The sequence below is a fragment of the Oenanthe melanoleuca genome, chromosome 13 (genome assembly GCF_029582105.1).
Source record: "Oenanthe melanoleuca isolate GR-GAL-2019-014 chromosome 13, OMel1.0, whole genome shotgun sequence".
In the NCBI taxonomy this organism is placed as follows: Eukaryota; Metazoa; Chordata; class Aves; order Passeriformes; family Muscicapidae; genus Oenanthe; species Oenanthe melanoleuca.
The window spans coordinates 2551552-2572705 of record NC_079347.1 but is presented as its reverse complement, the minus strand read 5'-3'; the positions used below and the strand labels follow the sequence as shown (position 1 = coordinate 2572705).

The 21154-nt window shown below is 56.8% G+C and overlaps 3 protein-coding genes across 3 annotated transcripts in view; all 3 read left to right on the top strand.

Moving 5' to 3' along the window:
* Positions 1-21154, top strand: part of LOC130258913 (protocadherin gamma-A9-like) — a 96951-nt gene that overhangs the window by 26375 nt on the left and 49422 nt on the right. The gene's annotated exons all lie outside the window — the stretch shown is intronic.
* On the top strand, positions 6948-9881 carry LOC130258781 (protocadherin gamma-B5-like). The gene has a single exon (XM_056502469.1). It carries the CDS (start codon positions 7242-7244, stop codon positions 9741-9743), a length of 2502 nt encoding a protein of 833 aa, XP_056358444.1. The 5' UTR covers positions 6948-7241; the 3' UTR covers positions 9744-9881.
* On the top strand, positions 17078-21005 carry LOC130258782 (protocadherin gamma-B5-like). The gene is made up of 2 exons (XM_056502471.1): positions 17078-19455; positions 19863-21005. Exons 1-2 carry the CDS (start codon positions 17157-17159, stop codon positions 19958-19960), a joined length of 2397 nt encoding a protein of 798 aa, XP_056358446.1. The 5' UTR covers positions 17078-17156; the 3' UTR covers positions 19961-21005.

The following is a 21154-nucleotide window of genomic DNA, read 5'->3' as shown; positions in this document are numbered from 1 at the left end:
CTTCGTACACTGTTGAGAGTGTTGAATAATTTCTTTGTCAGAGACTTTTTCTCTATCTTCTTTACATAGTGTGGAGGATTTAGGAGAACTCGGGTATATGGAGAACAGCAAATATTTAAAATTCGGTTTAGTAGGATGGACAGCTGTTGCAAGAAGGGATCACATACCAGGGAAATTGGCCAGACAACGATTTAGGCACTTGAATCAAGGATATTTGCACATTGATTAGTGGTGTAGCACAGATGCAAGACCTATACTTTGGGTCTGCGTTTCCGTCATTCTTTTCCTGAAAACATATCGTACCAACGCGATTCAGAAACACTTAGATGAATAGTTTACTTACGATCTTCAATGCTTTATACTATGATTAAAAAAAAAAAAAAAAAAAAAAAAGAGGAAACCTAGAATGCCTTGATTGTATGGAAATTGGTATGAACTAATGAAACATTCGGTTTATTTTAGGAAGTGATATCAAAGATTTGGAGCATTAAACTTTCCGTTGAGAGTTTAAGCTGCATCTGTATTTGGACGTGTAATTCAATCCTGTAGCAGTTAGGTTCCTGACTTAAGGAATCATGCAGTTGTTCTCGTCCCGCTTGTGTTAATCAAGCTGACAGCTCTGTTTTTTTCGGGATGTGGAATCTTCCTGTTTTCTCGCTGAGACTATAGTTGTAGATGCTTTTAAACAAGGAGAAGACTACCAATAAAGTAAAGGGTAAAATGTGAAAAATGTGTTTCCTTTTACATAAAACGGAATTAGTGAGGGATTCGTTTCCCGTCTGGTTTAAGAACCACGGCCAGGACTACCTTTGTCTTCCTCCCGATCGTGATGCCCTGGAGGATCAAAGCAGTGATCGGCAGGAGAAATGCGGAGGCAGGAGATGAGGCTGGACGAAAAGCTACATCTCCGTGCCGCCATTCCCCAGGATTTAGCAAGGCAGGATCGCAGCGCTCGGTGCTGCAGTGCCGGGAGGAGGCTGCGGGCGCCGCTGTTGACCGAGAGGAGCGAGAGGAAGCTCGGAGCGCTGCAGCCCCGCCCGCTGCGGACCCGCTCGATCACTCGATCGCTGGGTTGGCAGCTTGGCGATCTGCGATCGTCCTCACGGTGCGGATCCGTACAGTGCGGAGGCGAAAGAGGCTAGGACAGGGGCCGGTGAAAGCAGAGTCCGCTGCGGAACCTCAGCAACGACGGTACCTGAGCAGCAGGCGGCAGCAGCAGAGATGTGCGTGTTGGGGAGGCGCTGGGGCCGGCGGCAGCTGCTCTGGGTGATGCTGCTGGCGGCGTGGGAGGCGGCGTGGGGGCAGCTGCGCTACTCGGTGCCCGAGGAGATGCCCAAGGGCTCGTTCGTGGGTGACGTGGCCAAGGACCTGGGGCTGCAGCTGCCAACGTTAGGAGATCGCGGTGTCCGCATTATAGAAAGAGGTAGGACGCAGTATTTCGCTCTGCATGGGAAGACGGGACATTTAGTGACGGCGGAAAGGATCGACAGAGAGCAGCTGTGCGAGCGTGTGCAGCAATGCGTGCTGCGCTGTGAGCTGATAGTGGAGGGGGAAATGAAGTTTTATGAAATCGAAGTGGAAATCACGGACATTAACGATAATGCACCCAGATTCCGAGAGGAAGAAACAGAGCTCAGAATGGGTGAGACGACAGCCCCGGGGTCGCGGATTCCCCTGGCTGAGGCTCAAGACCCTGACTGGGGTCAGAATTCCCTGCAGAGCTACGAGCTGAGCGGCGACGAGCATTTCTCGCTGGCCGTGCAGGCGGGCCCCGGCGGCGATCAGCGTCCCGAGCTGGTGCTGGCGAAGGCGCTGGACCGGGAGGAGGCGGCGTTTCACGAGCTGGTGCTGAGGGCGATGGACGGCGGCGATCCGGCACGGACGGGCACGGCTCGGATCCGAGTGACGGTGCTGGATGCGAACGACAACGCGCCGGTGTTCAGCCAGGCGGAGTACACGGTGCGTGTGCCCGAGGACGTGCCCGTGGGCTCCGTCCTTGTCACTGTAACAGCCGCCGACGCCGACGAGGGGATAAATGGGCAGGTGAAATACTCCTTTAAGAAAATCACAGAGAAAGCATCACAGATATACCAGCTGGATGTCAACACAGGAGCGATCCGTCTGTTGCAGAGCCTGGACTTCGAGGAGTGCGACTCCTACGAACTGGAGGTGCAGGCTCATGATGCTGGAGCCCTTTTCGACACGGCAAAACTCACGATAACTGTGACAGACGTCAATGACAACGCACCTGAACTGACAGTATCGTCAGCCCTGACTGAGATCTCTGAGGATGCCCCATCTGGCACGGTGGTGGCCCTGTTGCACGTGCAGGACCGGGACTCGGGGGCCAACGGCCAAGTGCGCTGCTCGCTCGACGGGGATGTCCCGTTCCGGCTGCAGAGCTCCCACGGCAGCTACTACAGCGTGGTGACAGCGAGAGAGCTGGACCGAGAGCAGGTGTCGGAGTACAACGTGACGGTGCGGGCGGCCGACGGCGGGTCGCCGGCGCTGCAGAGCAGCGCGGTGCTGGCGCTGCGGGTGCTGGACGTGAACGACAACGCGCCGGTGTTCGCGGAGGAGCGCTACAGCGCGCGGCTGGCGGAGAACAACGCGGCGGGCGCGCTGGTGCTGACGGTGCGCGCGACGGACGCGGACTGGGGGCAGAACGCGCGCGTGCGCTACCGGCTGTCGGAGGGGCGGGTGCGGGGCGCGCCGCTGTCGTCGTACGTGTCGGTGCAGGCGGAGACGGGCGCGCTGTACGCGCTGCGCTCCTTGGACTACGAGCAGGTGCGCGAGCTGCGGCTGTGGGTGCGTGCGGAGGACGGCGGCGCGCCGGCGCTGAGCAGCAACGTGTCGGTGGTGCTGCAGATCGTGGACGAGAACGACAACGCGCCGCAGGTGCTGTACCCGCCGGCGGGCGCGCTGCGGGCGGGCTCGGGCTCGGGCGGTGCGTGGTCGGGCGTGGAGCTGGCGCCGCGCTGGTCGGAGGCGGGCGCGCTGGTGGCCAAGGTGGTGGCGGTGGACGCGGACGCGGGCCAGAACGCGTGGCTGTCGTACGAGCTGGCCAAGGCGACGGAGCCGGGGCTGTTCCGCGTGGGGCTGCACAGCGGCGAGGTGCGCACGGCGCGCTCGCCGCTGGCCCGCGACGCGGCGCGCCAGAGCCTGGTGGTGGTGGTGAAGGACCACGGGCGGCCGGCGCTGTCGGCCACGGCCACGCTGAGCGTGGTGCTGGCCGAGAGCGTGGCCGAGCTGCTGGCCGAGCTGGGCAGCGCGGCCGACGAGGCGGCGGCAGAGCCGGGCGAGCCGGCCGTGAGCCTGACGCGCTGGCTCGTGCTGGCCGTGGCCGCCGTGTCCTGCCTCTTCGTCGCCTTCCTGCTGCTGCTGCTGGCGCTGCGCCTGCGCCGCTGGCGCCGCCAGCAGCTGCTGCCGCCCGCCAGCGGCGCCTTGCGCGGCGTGCCCGTCTCGCACTTCGTGGGCATCGACGGCGTGCGCGCCTTCCTGCAGTCCTACTCGCACGACGTGTCGCTCACGGCCGACTCGCGCAAGAGCCAGCTGCGCTTCTTGGCCGGCGGCAGCTGCTGCGACACCCTCCCGGCCCGGCCGCTGCCCGACGAGCCCGCGCCGCTGCTCGGCGACGAGGATCCCACCGGCGCCCTCCCTGTGGATCCCACTGCTCCCTCGGTGAGTTTCTGGGTCCAAATCCAATGTACGGCGCTTTCGTCTTCTGCTCTTGCCCTTGTCTGTGTATTGGGTATGGAAAATTTGCAGACATGGAAGGCAAGGCCCTATTCATCTGCCAGCCCTGTTCTGGTGTTCTTGCTGCAGGCATGTGGACGTGGTTTCTGTTTTCAGCTTTAGCCTTGCCCATATTTGAGAAGCATTGTTGCTTTTGACTGGAGGTTGGTTCTTTGTGGTTTTTATCAGGCTGTTTTTCCTTTCTTCTTTTATACTCCTGATAGTGTAAGTCCTGTCAGCATTACTTATGCTCAGTGATTGTGTTACATTATATGGAAGTGGAATTTCCATTCTTTGCAGGGTCAGGTGTTTCCCCGATAGCACATGCGCATGAGCAAGTTGAGATTTTTTGGAAATAACACTTAGTAGCTTCATGTGTAAGATCACTTTAAACTTAGGGAATCTGGTATCTTCCAAGTGTGTTGAACTAGGATAATTGTTTCCTTGAGCAGTTATAGTGATGGGTGGGTCCTCACCGGGCTGCATATCTCTTATGAACTTGAGAGTGTTTTATTTTAGTTAGTAGCTCCAATTTCCTTTGTGTATCAGTGATGGTTCTCAGACAGTGAGAAAATGTGTGTGTCACTTTTCCTTCAAAGAGACTATCTGCAGATGTGTCTTTCCTCTTGGAACGTGTTTGGGCAGGGTGGAAAATCTCTTTTTGTAGATACAGGACAGCTTAAAAATGTTCTGCACTTTTTTTTTTTTTTTTTTTGGTGTTTTTTTTTTTTTTTTTTTCATTCTGAAAGGTGAAAGAATGATGTAGGAATTCAGTTTGTTCTAGTTATTGAAGGGGCCCGCAGTTGTGGTTCCCAACATTTTTCCTTTTGTACTGTACAAAGGAATTACACCGAGGTTCTGTGGGCGTGGCCATTGCTGTGACCTCCTGAGTGGGTGTTTTGTGGGCGTTTTACTTTCTAGATACCCTTCTCTTGTATCTACTACTGTTGGGATAATCGGAAATGTCAGGATACTGAACCTTGCAGAGAAATCCAACTCCCCATCCTGGCAAAAGTCCATGGACGATGGTGGTGGATGTTAGAGAAGTTTTATCTGAGGTTTACATGTTGTTGCAGATTATGAGGGTCAAAGAATACCGTGGAATTGTGCAGGGCTGGAGACGAGTCCTATGGCCCGAGTGTGGAGGTTTGTTGGAACAGGAGAGACACTGTTTGCTCTTTTCCTTCTTTAGTGTTCAGCCCTACTTCTGTGCAATGTGATTTTCTTCTACCATGATAAGTTTGTCCCATCACACCTTAGTTCAGCTGTGTAGGGAGCCCTGGGAGCTTCCCCTTGTGTGTTTGTAGCTTGTTGTATTTTTTTTTAATGAATGGTTTCATTAGGTTCATATGGCAAGTACCATAAAGGAATTTTGGGTGGAGCCAATCCTGTATTCATCACCTGCTAAGTCCCTGAACTCTGTGCCTGACCTTAGTGCCATCATCATCAAGAATGTGCGTTGATCCACTCCTTTCTGCAGATGTAAACCTTATGTCTTGATCGTGTCAATATAAGAAGTTTTTAAAGTTATTGGAAGAAATTTTCATACTTGTAACGTAGACAGGTTTAGAAATTAAATATGGGAAGCTGTGTGAGGAGCTTTTCTTTTGGTGGAGTGTCTTTGGACTGAGGAGAGACTTGTTTTGTGAGAAAGTAATATTGGAGACATGGCCTGTGTTTTTTTTGTTCAAGTGTGTATTCATGACCTTCTGGAAATTGTCTAATCTTAATTTTTTTTATATATATCCCATTATTTGGATTCAAAGGGCCCGTGTGTGTGTTCGCCATTTTGGTTTCTGTTTCATGATGCTTTCTGTGAAAGATAATTCTTGGGCACAGATGGAAACCTTGCAATGAGTGACACAGTCTCCAAAGAACCCGTGTGCTGGAGAAAGATGATGTTACCTTTGAGTGATACTTTGGTGCCTGGATCACAAATTGAGCTGATGAGGTCTTATAGGCTTTACAACATTTCAGAATTGTTTAAATTACTATGATGAGTGGAAAAATCCATGTGTATGCATTCCTGTTGTGTTTCTTGGTGTCTGAGAAGTGGTGAGAGAAACTTTAGATGGTGTCTTTCTCCAGAATTTGCTTTCGTGTTGTGTGATGACAGAGAGAACTCTGTCTATCCATAAACAAGGCCAGTGTTGTAGTTTACTGTGGTATGGTTTGAAAGGGATAAAAGGGATGTATAAAGTTTCATTTGTCCTGGTATTTGGATGAGGCCTTCACCTGTGGTTGCAAGGAGTTTACTTTTTTCATGCTCCAGGGGAATGACTGTGGCTGGGGTGTTTGATGTGAAGGTTGTACAAGACAGATTGCATCGTTGTGTAGCTACTACAAAAATAAATAACGTGAATTTATACATTGTGGCAGTTTCAGGAGCGTTGGCTAAGAATCCAAACCAAGTTGGTTTTGTCTGAAGATTTAAAATGCAGTTCTAGTATACTTAGGGACTAGGTGTGATCTAGGAAATCAGTGTGACAAAATGGTTTTGTATGGAAAATAGGTAGATTTCATGTCTGAGGTCAAGTCCTGTGCCATTTTCTCCATGCGATCCCTTTGCTAAGAGTAAATGTCAGTCATCCTGCAATAATGAACCGTGTTGCTCGGATAGAATGGTTTCTAATTCCAATGGGAAACACCTTTATTTGGTTCTATGAAAGACTCAGAAATGGATTTGCTCTTTTTAACGGTCAGATTCTCAAGTATGGAGACACAAAAGAAGAAATTTCATGATTCAGAAAAAATATTAAATGTTATTCAATGTAAGCATAAATCTCTAAACGTTGCTTTAGGCTCATCTCTTTCTCAGTTTAATTTGTCCCATGTGAGGAACGGGGAACACAAGATTGAAAGCTGAAAGCCTCCCAGAGTCATTCCTTTCTGTAATATCATAGAGCTCGGCCTCTAGTGTAGATGTACCTGATATAGTTGTACCACAAATTTTTTAAAGAGCTGCTGAATTCCATTCCTTATTGCTCTGCCGCATCCTAAGTATTAGGATTGAACTATAGGAGATGAACTGTATGTAACCAAAAGCACATCTCAAACAGAGCCGCATTAAATACCAGCGTCTGCGCTCGCGGTTTGCACCAGAGGAGAGAGCCCGGAGCCGGTGCCGGCGCTGAGCCCCGCCCAAAGCCGGGCCCCCTTGAGCGCGGCCGTGCGGCGGCTGCAGTGTCGCGGCGGCGCCTCCGGGTGTCGCTGTTGGCCGCCGCCGAGCGGCGCTGGAGCCGCCGCCGCCGCAGCGTCCTGCCCCCGCAGGCTGCTCGCTCGCCCGGCGCCGGCCAGAGCGGCAGCGGCAGCGGCAGCAGCAGCGGCGAGAGGCGGCGAGAGGCGGCGAGAGGCGGCGCTTGGCGGGGAGCAGCGGCGTCCGAGGCGGCCCGAGCGGGCTGGCTGCGCTGCCTGTGAGCGGTGCGTGCGGTGTGTGGCGAGAGCGGCTGCGAGGGAGGCAGGGCAGCGGCAGGAGGCAGGAGCTTGGCGAGCTGTGGCGGCAGAGAATGGCGGTGAGGCGGCGGCAGAGGCTCGGGCCGGGCGGCGGGCGAGCGCTGCTGGGCGCGGTGCTGCTGTGCGTGTGGTGGCGGGCGGCGGCCGAGCGGGTCCGCTACGCCATCCCCGAGGAGCTGGGCAGAGGCTCGCTCGTGGGGCCGCTGGCGCGGGACCTGGGACTCAGCGCGGACGAGCTGCCGGCGCGCAAGCTGCGGCTGAGCGAGGAGAAGCAATACTTCAGTGTGAATGAGGAGAACGGGAACCTGTACGTGAACGAGCGGCTGGACCGGGAGGAGATGTGCGGCGCATCTGCGGCTTGTTCTGTCAGCTTCGAAGTGCTGGTGCACAACCCACTGAACATTTTCCACGTCGATGTGGCCATCGAGGATGTGAACGACAACTCTCCCACCTTCAGCAAAGGTGTTCTGGACCTCGAGATCGGTGAATTAATCCCTCCCGGTTCTCGTTTTCCGCTGGAGATGGCTCGAGACGCAGACGTGGGCAGCAACTCCATGGTAACATACCAACTCACGAGCGACCCGTCATTTTCACTGTCAATGAAAGAAAAGCCGGGTGGAAAGAAGCAGCCGGAATTAGTGCTAGAGAGGGCATTGGACCGAGAGAAGCAAAACTCCTTTCATCTGGTGCTGACAGCAGTTGACGGCGGGGAACCTGCGAGGTCCGGGACGATCCAGGTTCTCATTAATGTGACGGATGCAAATGACAACTCACCCGTGTTCAGTAAAAGCGTCTACGAGGCGAGAGTGCCGGAGAATCTGCCTGCGGGATCGCTGGTGCTGCAGGTGCGGGCCACAGATGCGGACGCGGGCTCCAATGGTCGTGTGTCCTACTCCTTCGCCAACGTCCCAGATGGAGTCCGCTTGTTGTTTTCTGTGGATCGCGAGAGTGGCGAGGTCCGAACTGTGGGTGCACTCGATTTCGAGGAGGAAAATAAATATATTTTTGGCTTAGAAGCTACTGACGGCGGCGGTCTCACCGATCACTGCGAAGTGCAGATCGACATCACAGATGAAAACGACAACGCTCCCGAAATCACCATTTTGTCTCTGTCGAGCCCCGTGTCCGAGGACGCGCCCGTCGGCACCGTGGTGGCCCTGCTGAAAGTGCGGGACAGAGATTCCGGTGAGAACGGTCAAGTGTCGTGCGAGCTGTCGGGCGAGGCGCCGCTGTCGATCGTGGCGTCGCCGGGCGGCTCGTACAAGGTGGTGACGGCGAGCGCGCTGGACCGCGAGCAGGCGTCCGAGCAGCGCGTGACGGTGGTGGCCCGGGACCGGGGCAGGCCGGCGCTGTGGAGCAGCACGGAGCTGGTGCTGGAGGTGTCGGACGTGAACGACAACGCGCCGGTGTTCGAGGAGGCGGCGTACAGCGCGTACGTGGCGGAGAACAACGCGGCGGGCGCGCTGGTGCTGCGCGTGCAGGCGCGGGACGCGGACGCGGGCGCCAACGGGCGCGTGAGCTACTGGCTGGCGGGCGGCAGCGCGGGCGCGGCGGGCGCGGCGCCGCTCGTGTCGGTGGAGGCGCGGAGCGGCGCGCTGTACGCGCAGCGCTCCTTGGACTACGAGCAGTGCCGCGAGTTCTGGGTGGCGGTGCGGGCGCAGGACGGCGGCGCGCCGGCGCGCAGCTCCACGGCCACGGTGCGCGTGTTCGTGCTGGACCGCAACGACAACGCGCCGCGGGTGCTGTGGCCGGCGGCGGCGGCGGCGGCGGCGGGAGAGGCTCCGGCAGCGGCGCCGTTCGAGGTGGTGCCGCGCTCGGCCGAGGCCGGCTACCTGGTGGCCAAGGTGGTGGCGGTGGACGCGGACGCGGGGCGCAACGCGTGGCTGTCGTACGAGCTGGTGCAGGCGTCGGAGCCGGCGCTGTTCCGCGTGGGGCTGCACAGCGGCGAGGTGCGCACGGCGCGCGCCGTGTCCGAGCGGGACGCGGCCAAGCAGCGAGTGGTGGCCGTGGTGAAGGACCACGGGCAGCCGGCGCTGTCGGCCACGGCCACGCTGCACGTGGTGCTGGCCGAGAGCTTGCAGGAGGCGCTGCCGGAGCTGAGCGAGCGGCCGGCGGGCGCCGAGGCGGCGGCGGCGGCGGCGGCCGAGCTGCAGTTCTACCTGGTGCTGGCGCTGGCGCTGCTGTCGGCGCTCTTGGTGCTGAGCGTGGCGCTGGCCGTGGTGGCGCGGCTGCGCCGGGCCGGGCCGCCCGCCGTGCTGCGCTGCCTGGGCGCGCAGCGCTTCTCGCTGGCCGGCGCCGCCTTCCCGGCCGACTTCTGCGAGGGCACCTTGCCCTACTCCTACAACCTGTGCGTGGCGGCGCCGGCCCGCGCCGTGCCCGAGGCCGCTTGGCCGCCGCCTCCGCCGCCGGTGCCCGTGCTGTCGGCGGAGGAGCTCCTGGGCGGGGATGAGTGCGAGAAACCGAGCCTATGTAGTAGCTCCGTGGTTGCAGAGCCGCCCGCCGACCCGGACGGAACTCAGGTTTGTAAAGCGAATTCTTTTTTAGTGCATATTTAAGTAACTCTGGTGGCAGTGAGCTCTTGTGGTTTTTCTTCTCTGTGTATTTTTGTAGTTGTATTTTTTTCCTCGAAATGAAATAATCGCTTCTGTTGTGTCTCTTTGCATCAAGTGTTGCGAACGGGCAGTTGCTGACTCATGAGTGTAGGAGTGGTAGGCTCAGTGGGAGGTTCTTACCATTCAAACGATTTGAATCACATTTTATTCATGACCCATTCAGGTTCATCTGAAATATATTTTTTTAAATTTTTCCTGTTTGTTACTTGTTGTTAAAGAAAGAAGCAGATCTTTATTGTGTAGGATGAGGTGTACACGATGGGCTTGGTGTGGAGAATTTTCCTTCTTGACAGTTTTTTGTCGATGGTCGGTATTTGGACTTTCTGATCGGTGGACCAAACCCCTTGTTCAAGGGAAGGCTGCTGTAGGAATATTATAGGGTTCGATTTATTTAAGGATTATAAAAACCCCTGTGTGGTAGTACTAAGTCATCAGCGTGAGCACTGTCATACCTCTATTGAGTAAGATTGCAAGGGAAAATTGCGATGTCATAATTAGAGTTCGGGGAGTAATGCAGAGTTATCCAGAGTAGCGTTTGATGTGCAGGTGCAAAATATCAAAGACCGGCCTTGCAGTGCTGGATTCGGTGACCATTGCGAACACGATGACTGTTAGTTTTCCTATTCCATAACACTAATTTGATCTGCTGAAAGGCTGTTCTTCTTGCACGAGCCGTGTAAGAACTGTTACGGGTGGAGGAGTTTGCGCTTTCGGATGTATCCAGTAAAACTCGTAACACCCCAGTCATTATATTGAGAGATGGTTCCATCCCTGTTATACGATCAAGATAAAGACATTTTCCCAGGCGGTAGAAATAGCATAGTCACAGGAGGCGTATTACTTCTGTCCGTTCGTAATCGGTATGGGATGAAACCAAAGATCAGGTGGTCAAAAGCCAAACCGAGAGGTCCGCGCTGTGAGAAGAGCGACGTCTCAGCGGTTATGTCCCGTCCCGCGAGCTGCTTGTTTGCGAGGCAGGGCGGGCAGCGCTCGGTGCTGCAGTGCCGGGAGGAGGCTGCGGGCGCCGCTGTTGACCGAGAGGAGCGAGAGGAAGCTCGGAGCGCTGCAGCCCCGCCCGCTGCGGACCCGCTCGATCACTCGCTCGCTCGGTGTGCGGCTCGGCCGCGGGGAGGTCTGCGAGTGTGTCCAGGGTGCAGAGTAATTTTATGGCAAGGCAGAGGAACCGGTGACTGAAATACCGTGAGAAGCTGGGAGCAGAGTCGGAGCCGGAGGTGTCTGGCTTGGCGGCAAGGAGCTGCAGACGGAGGAGCGGTGCCGCTATGGAGATGTGCGCGGCGGGGAGGCGCTGGGGCCGGCGGCAGCGAGCTCTGCTCTGGGTGATGCTGCTGGCGGCGTGGGAGGCGGCGTGGGGGCAGCTGCGCTACTCGGTGCCCGAGGAGATGCCAAAGGGCTCGTTCGTGGGCGACGTGGCCAAGGACCTGGGGCTGCAGCTGCCGGATATTCGAGACCGTGGCTTTCGCTTAATAGATAGAGGTAGGACTCAGTATTTCTCTCTTCACGGCAAGACGGGACATTTAGTGACGGCGGAGAGGATCGACAGAGAGCAGCTGTGCGATCGTGTGCAGCAATGCGTGCTGCGCTGTGAGCTGATAGTGGAGGGGGCAATGAAGTTTTATGAAATCGAGGTGGAAATCACGGACATTAACGACAACTCCCCCAGCTTCCCAGAGGCAGATGAAGAACTCAGCATGAGCGAGACGACAGCCCCGGGGTCGCGGTTTCCTCTGCCAGACGCGCATGACCCTGACTCGGGTCGGAATTCCCTGCAGAGCTACGAGCTGAGCGGTGACGAGCATTTCTCGCTGGCCGTGCAGGCGGGCCCCGGCGGCGATCAGCGTCCCGAGCTGGTGCTGGCGAAGGCGCTGGACCGGGAGGAGGCGGCGTTTCACGAGCTGGTGCTGAGGGCGATGGACGGCGGCGATCCGGCACGGACGGGCACGGCTCGGATCCGAGTGACGGTGCTGGATGCGAACGACAACGCGCCGGTGTTCAGCCAGGCGGAGTACACGGTGCGTGTGCCCGAGGACGTGCCCGTGGGCTCTACCCTCGTCACCGTCAGGGCAACCGACGCCGACGAGGGGGTGAACGGACAGGTGAAATACTCTTTAAAGAAAATAACAGAAAAAGTCTCACAGATATACCAGCTGGACGTCAACACAGGAGCGATCACGTTATTAAGAAGCCTGGACTTCGAGGAAGGTAACTCGTATGAACTGGAGGTGCAGGCACGTGATGGTGGGGGACTTTTCGACACAGCGCAACTTACGATCACCGTGACAGACGTGAACGACAACGCACCTGAAATAACAGTATCGTCAGCCCTGACTGAAATTTCTGAGGATGCCCCATCTGGCACGGTGGTGGCCCTGCTGAACGTGCAGGACCGGGACTCGGGGGCCAACGGCGCCGTGCGCTGCTCGCTCGACGGGGATGTCCCGTTCCGGCTGCAGAGCTCCCACGGCAGCTACTACAGCGTGGTGACAGCGAGAGATCTGGACCGAGAGCAGGTGTCGGAGTACAACGTGACGGTGCGGGCGGCCGACGGCGGGTGGCCGGCGCTGCAGAGCAGCGCGGTGCTGGCGCTGCGGGTGCTGGACGTGAACGACAACGCGCCGGTGTTCGCGGAGGAGCGCTACAGCGCGCGGCTGGCGGAGAACAACGCGGCGGGCGCGCTGGTGCTGACGGTGCGCGCGACGGACGCGGACTGGGGGCAGAACGCGCGCGTGCGCTACCGGCTGTCGGAGGGGCGGGTGCGGGGCGCGCCGCTGTCGTCGTACGTGTCGGTGCAGGCGGAGACGGGCGCGCTGTACGCGCTGCGCTCCTTGGACTACGAGCAGGTGCGCGAGCTGCGGCTGTGGGTGCGTGCGGAGGACGGCGGCGCGCCGGCGCTGAGCAGCAACGTGTCGGTGGTGCTGCAGATCGTGGACGAGAACGACAACGCGCCGCAGGTGCTGTACCCGCCGGCGGGCGCGCTGCGGGCGGGCTCGGGCTCGGGCGGTGCGTGGTCGGGCGTGGAGCTGGCGCCGCGCTGGTCGGAGGCGGGCGCGCTGGTGGCCAAGGTGGTGGCGGTGGACGCGGACGCGGGCCAGAACGCGTGGCTGTCGTACGAGCTGGCCAAGGCGACGGAGCCGGGGCTGTTCCGCGTGGGGCTGCACAGCGGCGAGGTGCGCACGGCGCGCTCGCCGCTGGCCCGCGACGCGGCGCGCCAGAGCCTGGTGGTGGTGGTGAAGGACCACGGGCGGCCGGCGCTGTCGGCCACGGCCACGCTGAGCGTGGTGCTGGCCGAGAGCGTGGCCGAGCTGCTGGCCGAGCTGGGCAGCGCGGCCGACGAGGCGGCGGCAGAGCCGGGCGAGCCGGCCGTGAGCCTGACGCGCTGGCTCGTGCTGGCCGTGGCCGCCGTGTCCTGCCTCTTCGTCGCCTTCCTGCTGCTGCTGCTGGCGCTGCGCCTGCGCCGCTGGCGCCGCCAGCAGCTGCTGCCGCCCGCCAGCGGCGCCTTGCGCGGCGTGCCCGTCTCGCACTTCGTGGGCATCGACGGCGTGCGCGCCTTCCTGCAGTCCTACTCGCACGACGTGTCGCTCACGGCCGACTCGCGCAAGAGCCAGCTGCGCTTCTCGGCCGGCGGCAGCTGCTGCGACACCCTCCCGGCCCGGCCGCTGCCCGACGAGCCCGCGCCGCTGCTCGGCGACGAGGACCCTGCCGGCGTCATCCCCGTGGATCTCGCCGCTGCCTCGGTGAGTTTCTGGGTCCAACTTCTTTGTGCGGCGCTTCTCATCGCTGCTCTACTCTCATTTCTTCTCATGGTCCGTGTGTTGCATAGAAAGATTTGCAGACATGGAAGGTAAATCCCCGTTTATCTGGACGCTGTGTTCTGTTGCCTCTTGCTGCAGGCCGGTGGACGTTAAGTCCTTTTTCTGTTTGACTTGGGTGAGCTAGGAGAAAGGAGGTTTCTGTTGGGTGGAGGTTGGTTCTTGGTGTTTTTATCAAGTTGCATTTCTTTTCTGCGTTATTTCGTCTGAGAAGTGTAATTCCTTTCAGCATTTCGTATTTTCAATGGATGTGTTGCATTACACGCATTTGGAATTTGCGGGTTTTGCAGAGTCAGCTCTTTCCCCGATAGCACAGGTTCATGAGCAGGGTGAAGTTCTTTTGAAACAACACTTAGTGGTCCCGTGTTACGTCACTTTAGACTTTGGGAATCATATACGTTCCCAGGTGGCCATGTTCTGAGGTAGGATGAGCAGTTGCTGTGGTGACTGGGTGCTGTTAGAGCTGCTATGTCTTATGTGCTTGAGAGCACTTTATTTTAGTTAGTAGCTCCAATTTCTTTTGGGTATCAGTGATCGTTCTCAGACAACGAGAGGTTTTGTGTGGCGCTTTTCTTTCAAAGGAGACTGCAGATGTGGATTTCGTGTTGCATAATGTTTGGGCAGGATGAAAAGTCTCTGTGTACAGATACTGGGGAGACTAAATTTTGCTGCATTGTTTTTTTCTTTTTCTTTTTTTTGAAAATTCTAAAAAGTGTACCGATGGTTTAGAATCCAGTTTGTTTTTTTTTTTTTTTCTTTTTGTATGAGACCTACAGTTGTGGTTCCAGGAATTTTTTCCTTTTATACCGTGCCAAGAAATTACAATGAGGATCTGTGGGCGTGGCCATTGCTATGACCTCTTGTGTGAGTGTTGAGTGGGCGTTTGACTCCCTAGATACCCATCTCTTGTACCTACTACTGTTGGGATAATTTGAAATGTAAGGCTAGTGCACCTTGCAGAGAATTCCAACTCCTCTTCCTGGTAAATGTCCCTGGGCTGCTGGTGGTGGATGTTAAATACGTTTAATCTGGGGTTTGATTACATGGTCTTGTAAATAATGAGGGTCAGAGAATACGGTGGAATTGTGCAGGGCCGGAGACAAGAGCCTGTGGTCTGTGTGTGTAGGTTTGTTGAAGGAGAAGAAACGCTGTTTGCTCTCTTCCTTCTTCAGTGTGCAGTCCTATTCTGTGTAGTGTGATTTTCTTCTACCATAAGTTTGTCCTAATAGATCTTAGTTCAGATGTGTGGGGGGTCCTGGGAGCTTCCTCTTGTGTGTTTGCAGGTTGTGGTTTTTAAATGAATGGTTTCGTTAAGTTTTTATGACAAGTGCCATAAAGGGAATTCTGGGTGGAGGCAATTCTGTAATCATTGCCAGCTAAGTCCCTGAACTCTGTGCCTGACCTTAGTGCCATCATCATCATCATCATCATCAAGAGTCTATGTTGATCTCCTCCTTTCTGCGATGTAAATCTCTTGCCTCGCTCGTTTTAATAGCAGTGTTTTTTAAAGTGTTACTGGAATAAATACTTGTCACATACTCAGGCTGAGAAGTGAAACATTTTTCATGTTATGAGAAGCTTTGGGAGGAACTTTTCTTTTGCTGGAGTCTCTGTGGAATGAGGAGAGACTTGTTTGTGAGAAGATAATGTTGGAGACAAGGCCTGTGTTTTTTTGATTCATGTGTTTACTCACGACCTTCTGAAAACTGTCTAAAGATGTCTTCATTATTTGATATCTCATCATTTGGACAGAAAGGGCCTGTTCGTGTGTTCACCATTTCGGTTTTCTGTTTGATAATGTTTTCTGTGAATAGTAATTCTTGGGCACAGATTAAAACCTTGCATTCAGCATAGGAGAGTGACACACCATCCAAGAAACCCGTGTGCTGGAGAAAGATGATGTTACCTTTGAGTAACACTTTGGTGACTGGATCAGGAATTGAATCACTGATGTCTTTAGCCTTTACAACATTTCAGAATAGTTGAAATTTTTGTGATGAGTAGAAAAAACGCTGTGCATGTATTCATATTGTGATCCTTGGGATCTGTGAAGTGGTGAGAGCAACTTTTCATAGTGTCTGTCTCCAGAATTTGCTCTCGTATTGTGTGATGACAAAGCGAACTCTGTCTGTGTAAAGACAGGTCAGGTGTAGAAGTTTATTGTGGTATGGTTCGAAATGGATAATAGAGATGTATAAAGTTTCGGTTTTCCCTGCGGTTAGATGAGACCCTAACCCGTGGTTCCAAGTTTTTTCCTTTTTTTCGTGGTCCAAGGGAATGACTGTGGCTGGGGTGTGTGGTTTGAGCTTCTCTGTGACTTTCTGGTGTAATCAGTATGAGACAACTTTATTTGTTGTGTATCTGGAACAAGTGACAGAATAGCAAATACAAATTTATACATTGTGGTGGTTTTTAGTAGCGTTGTCTAAATACCCCATCCAAGTTGGGCGTGTCTGAAGCCTTGGAGGGCATTGTGGGGAGGCAGAGGGACTGGCTTTGATCCAGGGAAATAGGTGTGCAAATGAGGTTTTTTTGGGAAGTGGTTAGATTTTATGCCTGGTGTCCAGTCCTGTCCCATTTTCCCACTGTGAAACTAGTTTCCTCTGCTGAAATTAAATGACAGTCATCCAGTAATAATGAACTATATTGCTGGTATCGAGCGGTTTGTAATTCCAATGTTAAACATATTTTTCTTGTCTCTATGAAAGACACAAAAATGAATATTCATTTTCCTACTCTCAGGTTCTCCAGTATGGAGACAAAAAAAAAGGGTTGTACATGAATCAGAGAAAAATAGTGTTATTTTTGTTAGCATAGAGTTCTAAACTTTGCTTTAGGCTGATCCTTTTTACGAGTTAATCTATCCCTTGTAACAAAAGTACAATTCAAGATAGATGATGGAGAGCTTAAAGCATCTATTTCCATAATACAGTTTGTTGCTCTTACAAAACGATTTGAGTAAAAACAGCTGAGATCCTTCCCGTCTTGCTCTGCAAAGAATACTTATTCATGACTATTCAATGTGATTAAAGAGATGACCAAAAAGCTCTCGACACAGAACCTCAGTTAAAGAAGCCTTTGGAGTCACACCGAGTTAGAGCTTCTGCGCTCGCGGTTTGCAGTGGAGGGGAGAGCCCGGAGCCGGTGCCGGCGCTGAGCCCCGCCCAAAGCCGGGCCCCCTTGAGCGCGGCCGTGCGGCGGCTGCAGTGTCGCGGCGGCGCCTCCGGGTGTCGCTGTTGGCCGCCGCCGAGCGGCGCTGGAGCCGCCGCCGCCGCAGCGTCCTGCCCCCGCAGGCTGCTCGCTCGCCCGGCGCCGGCCAGAGCGGCAGCGGCAGCGCCAGCAGCAGCGGCGAGAGGCGGCGAGAGGCGGCGAGAGGCGGCGCTTGGCGGGGAGCAGCGGCGTCCGAGGCGGCCCGAGCGGGCTGCCTGCGCTGCCTGTGAGCGGTGCGTGCGGTGTGTGGCGAGAGCGGCTGCGAGGGAGGCAGGGCAGCGGCAGGAGGCAGGAGCTTGGCGAGCTGTGGCGGCAGAGAATGGCGGTGAGGCGGCGGCAGAGGCTCGGGCCGGGCGGCGGGCGAGCGCTGCTGGGCGCGGTGCTGCTGTGCGTGTGGTGGCGGGCGGCGGCCGAGCGGGTCCGCTACGCCATCCCCGAGGAGCTGGGCAGAGGCTCGCTCGTGGGGCCGCTGGCGCGGGACCTGGGGCTCAGCGCGGACGAGCTGCCGGCGCGCACGCTGCGGCTGAGCGAGGAGAAGCAATACTTCAGTGTGAATGAGGAGAATGGGAACCTGTACGTGAACGAGAGGCTGGACCGGGAGGAGATGTGCGGCGATTCGGTGACCTGCTCCGTCAGCTTCGAGGTGCTTGTGCACAACCCTCTGAACGTTTTCCACGTCGACGTGACCATTGAAGACGTGAATGACAACTCCCCGAGCTTCAGTAAGGCTGTTTTGGACCTCGAGATTGGAGAATGGACGCTACCGGGTGCTCATTTTCCCCTGGAGATGGCCCGAGATATGGATGTGAGTAGCAACTCCCTTCTGATTTATCAGCTCACGGGCAATCCGTCCTTCACTTTGGCCATGAAGGAAAGCCCTGGTGGAAGCAAGCAGCCGGAATTAGTCCTGGAGAGAGAGTTGGACCGTGAAAAGCAGAGTTCCTTTGAGCTGGTGCTGACAGCCGTGGACAGTGGGGTCCCCGCTAGATCTGGGACTGTCCAGGTTCGCATAAACGTGACGGACTTAAATGACAACCCGCCCGTGTTCAGCAAAAGCCTCTACGAGGCGAGAGTGGCGGAGAATTTGCCGGCGGGGTCTCAGGTGTTGCGGGTGCAGGCGACGGATGTAGACGCGGGGACCAACGGGCAGGTCTCCTACTCCTTCGGCAACGTGCCGGAAAGCATCCGTACGTTGTTCTCTATTGATAGTGAGACTGGCGAAGTCAGAACCGCGGGTCCCGTCGATTACGAGGGACAGAGTAAATATATCTTCCGCCTGGAGGCGAGAGACGGTGGCGGGCTCACCAGTCACTGCGAAGTGCAGATCGACATCACGGACGAGAATGACAATTCGCCCGAGATTACGATCCTATCCATGTCGAGTCCTGTGCCCGAGGACGCACCCGTCGGTACCGTGGTGGCCGTGCTAAAAGTGCGGGACAGAGACTCCGGCGAGAACGGTCAGGTGTCGTGCGAGCTGTCGGGCGAGGCGCCGCTGTCGATCGTGGCGTCGCCGGGCGGCTCGTACAAGGTGGTGACGGCGAGCGCGCTGGACCGCGAGCAGGCGTCCGAGCAGCGCGTGACGGTGGTGGCCCGGGACCGGGGCAGGCCGGCGCTGTGGAGCAGCACGGAGCTGGTGCTGGAGGTGTCGGACGTGAACGACAACGCGCCGGTGTTCGAGGAGGCGGCGTACAGCGCGTACGTGGCGGAGAACAACGCGGCGGGCGCGCTGGTGCTGCGCGTGCAGGCGCGGGACGCGGACGCGGGCGCCAACGGGCGCGTGAGCTACTGGCTGGCGGGCGGCAGCGCGGGCGCGGCGGGCGCGGCGCCGCTCGTGTCGGTGGAGGCGCGGAGCGGCGCGCTGTACGCGCAGCGCTCCTTGGACTACGAGCAGTGCCGCGAGTTCTGGGTGGCGGTGCGGGCGCAGGACGGCGGCGCGCCGGCGCGCAGCTCCACGGCCACGGTGCGCGTGTTCGTGCTGGACCGCAACGACAACGCGCCGCGGGTGCTGTGGCCGGCGGCGGCGGCGGCGGCGGCGGGAGAGGCTCCGGCAGCGGCGCCGTTCGAGGTGGTGCCGCGCTCGGCCGAGGCCGGCTACCTGGTGGCCAAGGTGGTGGCGGTGGACGCGGACGCGGGGCGCAACGCGTGGCTGTCGTACGAGCTGGTGCAGGCGTCGGAGCCGGCGCTGTTCCGCGTGGGGCTGCACAGCGGCGAGGTGCGCACGGCGCGCGCCGTGTCCGAGCGGGACGCGGCCAAGCAGCGAGTGGTGGCCGTGGTGAAGGACCACGGGCAGCCGGCGCTGTCGGCCACGGCCACGCTGCACGTGGTGCTGGCCGAGAGCTTGCAGGAGGCGCTGCCGGAGCTGAGCGAGCGGCCGGCGGGCGCCGAGGCGGCGGCGGCGGCGGCCGAGCTGCAGTTCTACCTGGTGCTGGCGCTGGCGCTGCTGTCGGCGCTCTTGGTGCTGAGCGTGGCGCTGGCCGTGGTGGCGCGGCTGCGCCGGGCCGGGCCGCCCGCCGTGCTGCGCTGCCTGGGCGCGCAGCGCTTCTCGCTGGCCGGCGCCGCCTTCCCGGCCGACTTCTGCGAGGGCACCTTGCCCTACTCCTACAACCTGTGCGTGGCGGCGCCGGCCCGCGCCGTGCCCGAGGCCGTTTGGCCGCCGCCGCCGCCGGTGCCCGTGCTGTCGGCCGAGGAGCTTCTGGGCGCCGATTCGTGTGAGAAGCCTAACCCGAACAGCAGCTCCTTGACGGGACAATCTCTCACCGACCTGGACACCTCTCAGGTCTGTAAAGCGAATTCCTTCCTTCTGCGCCTTTAAGTAACGCTGGTAACAGCGAGCTCTTGTAGTTTTTCTTCTCGCAGTCTATTGTTTTTTTTTTTTTTCCACGAAGTGAAGTAATCGCTTCTCGTGTATCTCTTTGCATCTAGTGTTGCAAACGGGCAATTGCTTCTTCATCAACTGTAAGATTGGTAGGCTCACTGGTAGGCTCTTACCTTTCACAAGTTTTGAAACACATTTGGTTCATGACACATTCTGGTTCCTCTGAAATATTTTCTTTCGGAGAATTATATTTTCCTATTTGTTACGTGTTATTAATGAAAGGTGCGGAACTTTGTTGTGTATGACGAGGTATACCTGACAGACTTGGTGGGGAGGGTTTTCCTTCTTGATATCTGATTGTCGAAGGTCTATATTTGGACCTTCTGATAGGTGGACCACAACCCCTTCTTTTAGTCAATGCTGCTGTAGGAAAGCTTACACTACTGAGTCGGGTTAATTTTGCATTTAAAAAGCTCACTGTGTAGGAGTTCTAGGTAATCAGAGTGATGCACGCCATGCATATATTGAGTAAAATTGTAATACAAAAAAGCGAAGTCGTGATTGGAGAACAGGGAGTAATGCAGACATTCGGAGTAGTGTTGGACATGCAGATGCAAAATTGCAACAACCGCTCCTGCAGTGCTGGATTCGGTGACCACTGTGAATGCGGTGACTGCTCATGAGTAGTTTTTCTATTCTATAACACTATTTTGATCTGCTGGGAGGCTGTTCTTCATATACGAATCGTGTAAAAAGTGGAATTAGAGGAGTTTGCACTGTCAGACGTATGCAGTAAAACTCGTGATACCTCAGACGTTATATTGAGAGATGGCTCCATATCTGTTACACGATCAAGATAAAGACATTTTCCCAGGCGGCAGAAATAGCATAATCACAGTAGGCATGTTACTTCTCTTCGCTCGTAATCTGTACAGGATGAAACTAGAGATCAGGTGATCAAAAGCAAAACCGAGAGGTCCGCGCTGGGCGAAGAGCGAAGTCTCAGCGATTATGTCCCGTCCCGCGAGCTGCCCGTGTGCGAGGCAGGGCGGACAGCGCTCGGTGCTGCAGTGCCGGGAGGAGGCTGCGGGCGCCGCTGTTGACCGAGAGGAGCGAGAGGAAGCTCGGAGCGCTGCAGCCCCGCCCGCTGCGGACCCGGTCGATCAATCGCTCGCTGGGTGTGCGGCTCGGCCGCGGGGAGGTCTGCGAGCGTGTCCGCGGTGCAGAGCCGTTCTGTGGCAAGACAGAGGAACCGGTGACAGAAATACGGTGCACAAGCTGGGAGCAGAGTCGGAGCCGGAGGTGTCGGGGTTAGCTGTGAGGAGCTGCAGACGGGGAGCGGTGCCGCGGCCGAGATGTGCGTGTCGGGGAGGCGCTGGGTCCGGCGGCAGCGAGCTCTGCTCTGGGTGATGCTGCTGGCGGCGTGGGAGGCGGCGTGGGGGCAGCTGCGCTACTCGGTGCCCGAGGAGATGCCCAAGGGCTCGTTCGTGGGTGACGTG